Raw genomic sequence first — 7,204 nt, forward strand, 5'->3', positions numbered from 1 at the left:
CTTCGTAACAAACTACCCACAATAGACAATATAAAGAGAAGATGTATCTATCATGTTAATCAATGCTCCCTTTGTATGCAATAAGAAGAAACTGTTGACCACCTCTATTTTGCTTGTGACTATACTAAATGGATATGGAAGGAAATTCTCCAGCGATTTGAACTCAATAGGCTGCTGCAACCAAACTTGTATCAAGAATTAGGCGACCTCATGCAATGTTTCTCAAGAAAATGGCCTTTTACACAACTAGCAAAGGTTACTTTCAAATGTACTATTTGGTGGATGTGGAAAGAGAGGTGTAGCATAATCCTTGAGTGTCAATACACAAACAATGCTTAGCTCTTGATAGAGATTATCGGAGTTGCGGAGTCAACTGGCCAATTAGACAATAGGCCGCAAGAGACGACGATGTGCCGAAGAATCGGACGAAGCGTCAAGGGATCAATGACATGCCGGACAACTTGATTAATGCTTAGTATTAATTGTCTAGATCGAAGTGTGCTTTTACATGTGCAGGATTAACTACGATAGCAAGGAATGAAGCAAAATGAAGTCCCGGAGTCAAGGACATGACTTCGTTGGGAGTTCAAGAGTTCGTCGAAAGTCCGAACATTCGTCGGAAGTTCTGTCGAAACTAGCCGAGAAATCTTGGAGCTTACCAGAGAAACTCGTCAGAACTTGCTAAGAAGATCGTTGTGAAGTCTAAGAGCTTGCCGGGAGTCCGTCGGAACATTGCCGAGAGATCGTCAGAGGTTCGCCGGAAGATCACTAGAAGCTCGCCGGAAGAATAGACTTACGGACTTGTTTAGCTCACATTATGTCTTAGATTTCGTAGTTAGCACGTAATTAGGTTTGAATTTGGGCCAACTTAATTAGGGGTCAGCTAGGCCCATGTAAGGACTGTGTTGGGCCCAATAAGAGGCCTAAACAGTGCTTCAAGAAGTCTCACTATCGTGGCATAGTCTTCAAGACTATGTTAGGCGGTGGTACTGCCAGTCTGGGCAGTGGTACCACCCAGCACTACCCCCCAGGTGGTGGTACTGCCAGACCTGGGCGATGGTAGTGCCCAAGGTAGTGTCAGTGTCAGACTGACACTAGGCGGCGGTACCGCCCATGCTTGGGGAACTCGGGATGGGAAAGTTTTAGGCTCCAAGCTTGAATCAACTTGAAGCCTATAAATACCCCTCTCATCCCTGGTTAAAATATAGAAGCACAAAGAGTCTAAAAGCAAAGAAATGCTGCTACAATCTCTTTAGAAATTCCCTCCTCCAAGTCTAAGTGTTGGAATTTTGTTTAAGAGAGGAGAGTGAGTACTTGTAAGGGTTATCTCCTAAACCCGGTAAAAGGAGAAGAGAGGTGTAAGAAGGAGTTTGATCTTCACCTATCAAAGGAAGATTGCTAGTGGATGTCGGTGGCCTCGACGAAAGAGGAATCGGCAGAGTGGATATAGGCCATGATGACCGAACCACTATAAAATTGGCATGCTCTCTGGTTTGCATTTTATTCTTGTTATTTACCTTACTGCAAACTGAATTCCTCCTTTACTACGTTTCCGTATGCTTTCAAAGTTAAGATCTTTACGAAATAGTTTTCAACGTAAACCAGTTTTATCGCAATGAAGTTTTTGAAGATGATTTTACCATTGCACTAATTCACCCCCCTCTTAGTGCCGACTCTTGATCCTAACAATTGGTATCAAAGCCTTGTTTTTTATATTTGATTTAACACCCAAATAGAAATGACTCTTTTCGGCTTTCAAGAGAGTCACTCTCTCATTCGTCCCCCTTTTTCAATGGGACGGACTATACTTATTGAAAAACTCGAATGAGAGTTTTCTTGCTTTCGTTGGATTTAAATTTATGAAATATTATTGAAAATGGTTTTCGAATGTCTTCTCTTCCAATTAACCATTGAAATGATTTGGAGAAGAAGATTTTCTCTAAATGCAAAGGCTATGAATGCCTTATTTTGTGCCTTAGAAAAAAATAAGTTTAATCGGGTTTCTACTTGTGAAATGGCTTTTGAGATTTGGCATATATTAAAAGTCACACACGAAGGCACAAGTAGAGTAAAAGATTCGAAGATCAATTTTTTAATACATGATTTTGAACTTTTTCATCTGAAACTAAGAGAGATTATTAGAGACATGTACACCCGTTTTACGGATGTCATCAATAGTCTAAAAGGACTTGGTAAAAGCTTTTCGAATTTTGAACTCGTTAACAAGATTTTAAGATCTCTTTCTAAAAATTAGAATTTGAAAGTAACGACAATACAAGAAATAAAAGATTTAAATATTTTTTTACTTGAAGAATTAATAGGGTCTTTGATGACCTATGAAATGACAAATGTGGCACTTGACGAATATGAGAACTACCTTCCAAAAAATAGGAAGGATTTGGGAGATAGAACAATTGAAGATCACTCAAGCATAAGCTCAAGTGATGGTGAACTTGAACTCCTCACAAATAAATTTAAAAAGTTAATAAAATAAAAATTAAATAACAAAAAGAACATAACTACTTACTTTGAGCGCAAGAAGAAAAACATAAATTGGGAAGAATCGAGCTCCTCCGAAGACGAGGAGAAAATCAACAAAGGTAAGGTGGCAAACTACGCCTTAACCACTTTCAACGATGAGGTAATCGAAATCCCCCTAATTTATTCTTATGAACCATAAGAATAAAGACCTGCATTTCTACACTGGTCAATCACAGCCATTCCTAAGATAGAAATTTTGACTTTGACTTTTCAAACTGAAGTTTCTTCTTAGCTTCATCGTAAAATTTGACCCAGTCAAGTCAAATTGAATTTCGGTCAACTCACGTCAAGCCGGTCCACCCATCTTGATCCAACTGATCTAATTGGATTGGGTCTGTCAATTGGATGAGCCTGTCCCGACGAATTGTAGAATGTAGGACGTTATCCCTGGTTTAAACATCTGATTTTATGAATCATCAATTTAATTCAGTTTTTAAGTTTTACCATGGAAGACTTTGAGGTGACCAAAGCAATTATTTAGAAAACATAACGGATAAGTTTATGTGCCAAACTAAAGATTTGGAAAAGCAAATCTAAAATAAATTAAGAAAAAAAAGGCTAACGTCTTTCTACAGTCACTATTCTTGTCTACCTTGCCGGTATTACTCGACGGGCTACCTTCGCGGTCGTTGGAAGAACGTTGCTGTTCATTAGGGCCCATTTCTGGTAACGTTGGGGTATTAGCGTTGGTTCTTATATTTTTGGTGAAGGCGCCATTCCTGGGATTCAGCAGTATCCGCCCGTTGCGCCCCTCCTTCAACGTTTGTCGACTGCGTGACGGGCGACGCCGCCAACGAAGCAGCAAAGAAACCGCCTTAAAGGTCGCCCAATTGCCCCACGAACCGTTAAATTCCCATCGTTCTCACCCGAGACTACCAAATCGGATCGAGCGAGAGACCTTTGGCACGATTCGAGAAACCCTAAAGACATGATCTTGGAAGCTGCTGTGCAGGAGGGGGATGCAGTAGTTTTAGGGCCAATCTTGCAGCGGGAGGGAGAAATCCTAACGAGGAGCATTGGCGGGGATGTGCTGCTGCTTCCGCCTTCTAACTTCGGGGTGGTGGACCGAGGGATCTACCGCTCCGGGTTCCCCAGCGAGGAAAATTTCCCCTTCTTGAAGGCTCTGAACGTGCGATCCATCGTGTGAGGTTTCCTTTGTTTTGTTTTTGTTTCCCGTTCATATTTATGGTTTCTTATTCTTGAAATAGATGGGGTTTTGATCGGTGCGTTTGTATCTTGGGCAGGTACCTGTGCCCGGAGCCGTACCCAAAGGTCAATGCCGAGTTCGTGAGGTCGCAGGGGATTCGGCTTTTCCAGTTTGGGATTGAAGGAAGCCGGGTAAGTTTATTGTCCTGATGTGTTTTGCGTCCGGTACCTGATTTGATGGGTTGCCCAAATTCTCAACATGTAATTTCTTTTCCTTGCTGCTGAAAGCTATTGATGCCGAATCCCTTTTGGGTTTACCTTCGTGAATTTACGTTAAAAGTAAAAAAGACGAAAATCAGAAAGTAGGTTTCCTTTGCAGTGAAATTTGTTATAGAATTTGAGAAACAAGTTACCGAAGTCCCACAATTTTCGTTTGTTTTTTTACAAATCTTGATGATTGAATACAAATATTGAGAACGTTGTCTTTTTGTGTTTGTACGAAGGAACGATTCATTTTGTTTTTTAGGAATTCATAAAATCTACCAATTTATTGTCTTTCTTTGAAGCAACAGTATGCCTTTTAGTTTCAAGTAATAGGATATCTACACTCGATCAGTACACATTGTGCAGCTGCACGGTGTGATCAGTCCTCAGGTACCAATCAACAGTATAAGTATGTAGGAGGATAGTTATGAAGGATGATAGATATGATATACTTTTAGCACCTATTCTCTATCAACACATAGATTAACACAAGATCGGAGCACATTTTCTGTAGGACAAACTTTAGGAGGATATGTTTGTCACAATGGAATACCATGTGAACATTTGTGAAAGTTTGTATACAATCAATTTGATGGCAAACTCTGAAACCTATGCTATCAATTTAAATGGAGTGGAGAAGCTTGCATATCCAAGTCATTATTTTGTAAGTTCAATTCTTTATAGATAAATTCTGGTATTTGTAATTTCAATTTGATTTTAGAGAGATAAATTCTATAGAACCAACCAGAAAATCAACAAATATAAACAGGTGAAATCAGTTCCAGGACACCCAAAACACAATTAAGATTTGACCAATTGTCTTATAAGAGCTGAACTAAACCTCTATTATATTAATACACTGGAAGGAACTGTTAGAACAAATACCCTTGAGGTCAGACTCCATTATTGAACCGTTTGAACCTGAACTTAGTAGCTTACTATCACCATTTTGTTCTTTCATCAAGAATACTTTTCATCAAATCCTAACAAAAAAAAGCCTTCCCATGTCTGGTTCAGTTTGTTCATTTTGTCAATCTTTGCAATTCAACCATTACTTAGTCTGGCTTAATCCAAGTTAAGTGCAACGTCAATTGACAGTAGCTAATGGCAAGGAGAAATAATAGAAGCTTGGGCTTACAGGGTATACAAAAGATCCAAACATTTGAACAGGTAAATAAGAGTTCTAATATTGGCAGGGTTTAAATGGAAATTCCTTCTTTTGTTTATTGCATGTATTCCTACATTTTATAAATATAAATATTTATGTCGTCTACATTGATCCAAAGATTAAACTAAAGGAAATTATTGCAATGTTTTAGACAAACAAAAGAACAACAACGTAGTTGTCAGAAATAACAACCAGTGAAATTCAATCTGGAATGTGTGGTTACATAATTCAACAGGCAAATACTATCTAGCATCTCCTATATATGGTCATATGATGTACTTGTAAAACATGTCAAGAGGCACTATTATCTATTAGGCATTTGCAAACCATGCTTTTGCATTGCAATCCAACTAATTGCCAGTGTAGTTTCTAATCTTGTTTGCACCGATATGAAATTCTAAATTTATGCATTTTCTTGTAGAAGTTGTTTAAGTAAAGTATCTTTCTTAATTTTGTTGCAATATTATCAGTGAAAATCCAGTATGAGTTTTAAATAATGCATCTTTCTTAGTTTCGATGCATTTGCCTGTAAAATTTGTTAAATAATGCATGTCTATCAGTAACTTTATTGCAATTTATGTTACAATAACAGCATTGTCTGCATATGCAGGAGTCATTTGTAACTGTATCTAACCGTCCTATCATGGAGGCTCTAAGAGTCTTACTTGGTACTGAAGTTAACATATTATTTATAGCAGCTTATATTTAATTTTGCTTGCTTATCATATGTTCCCATCGAATATTGGGTGCATGCTTAGCTCTCCTTTTTCTGTTTTCAGATATTAGGAACCATCCTATTCTAATCCACTGCAAACGAGGAAAGGTATGAAATCTAGATTGAATCAATATTTTGCATCTCACATACTTGTTCAGCATCATATTCATCACTCACTCTTATTTTCCTATTAACCCTTGCAGCATCGGACCGGTTGCCTTGTCGGCTGTTTCAGAAAATTGCAGAATTGGTGCCTATCCTCCATGCACGAAGAATACATAAAATTTGCATCACCCAAGATTCGGCCATCAGACATGAGATTTATTGAGATGTTTGATGTTTCACACATGATGCATTGCGTACTTGGTATTATTTATAGGTACCACGGTTTTGGTCACCAGGCTCCACGCCTTGTTTATCAAAAGGCATAGTGGCATGCCAGCGACTTCTAAGCCAGGAAACTCTTCTTACACAGAAAGCTTGTAGCACAATTGTCCATTTGCTTTCCTGACCTTTTATCTGCAAGGAGAAGCATGTATATGGATTCTGCTTGCACTTCGTTGTCCTAAACATTTTTGTGTTTGTTTTTCTATACAGGATATGACTTGGGAAAGATTGTAACTCTAATGAGAAGCTATGTATGCAGGTGTAAGAACTACATATTTAATGAAAACAAATCTTTTTGCAGCTTTTATTGCTCGAGAAACAGACAAGGATGATAGACTGTAATGACTAATTGGCTTGCTCTGTTTCTTTAGTCTGCCAGGAACCCTCAGTCTGCCTTCTTAGTTGCAAGCCGCAGCACAAAAACACGCTCTTAGTCCAAGAAGATTACCATATCCAATCAATCAACCGGATGATTTGTGATCAAACCATCAATTCATATATACTTTTGATATACTTATATGATCTAGGATCCAAGCTGGTCGTAATTATAATTGGTTTACAGGTGTGATAGGTTCTGGCAACTAGATTGATACCCCTAATAACGTGAAGGACGGTGTAATCATTATGATTAAGAGTAGAAACGTTTGATGATGCCAATGAAATATGTATAGGAGAAAGTTATTGTAAACCAATAAAATTATATAACAGAATAAACGCGTCACACGAGTTTCATTGATCAGTCAATGGTGGTCAAATGTAGATAATTTTACCCGTACAACTAGAAATGCTACATGTGATAATACTCACTGGTTAGTAATTAGTTTCTGGTACAATTGACCGTTATCACGGACATACCATCATCCTTTCTTGTCTACTAGAAGCCATCCACAATTCGAATAACGACCGGTATAATTCTTGTAACGGCCGTTATATTCGCATCTTTGTCGTATAACAACTGCTCCGAAAAATTATCCATAACCTAT

The 7,204-nt window shown here is 38.3% G+C and overlaps 1 protein-coding gene across 1 annotated transcript; it reads left to right on the forward strand.

Annotated features, from left to right (window-relative positions):
* Nucleotides 1-3,257: 3,257 nt before the first annotated feature.
* LOC135628945 (tyrosine-protein phosphatase DSP3-like) lies at nt 3,258-6,521 on the forward strand. The gene is made up of 5 exons (XM_065135963.1): nt 3,258-3,684; nt 3,786-3,879; nt 5,730-5,787; nt 5,899-5,942; nt 6,038-6,521. Exons 1-5 carry the CDS (start codon nt 3,470-3,472, stop codon nt 6,263-6,265), a joined length of 639 nt encoding a protein of 212 aa, XP_064992035.1. The 5' UTR covers nt 3,258-3,469; the 3' UTR covers nt 6,266-6,521.
* The last annotated feature ends 683 nt before the right edge of the window (nt 6,522-7,204 follow it).

This window comes from Musa acuminata, chromosome BXJ3-1 (genome assembly GCF_036884655.1).
Source record: "Musa acuminata AAA Group cultivar baxijiao chromosome BXJ3-1, Cavendish_Baxijiao_AAA, whole genome shotgun sequence".
NCBI classification, from domain to species: Eukaryota; Viridiplantae; Streptophyta; class Magnoliopsida; order Zingiberales; family Musaceae; genus Musa; species Musa acuminata.

Coding starts and splice junctions, on each gene's coding strand:
- LOC135628945 (XM_065135963.1), top strand. CDS start 3,470: ATGATCTTGGAAGCTGCTGTGCAGGAGGGGGATGCAGTAGTTTTAGGG. Junction 3,880..5,729: donor TTGGGATTGAAGGAAGCCGG/GTAAGTTTATTG, acceptor CTGCATATGCAG/GAGTCATTTGTAACTGTATC. Junction 5,943..6,037: donor TCCACTGCAAACGAGGAAAG/GTATGAAATCTA, acceptor TAACCCTTGCAG/CATCGGACCGGTTGCCTTGT.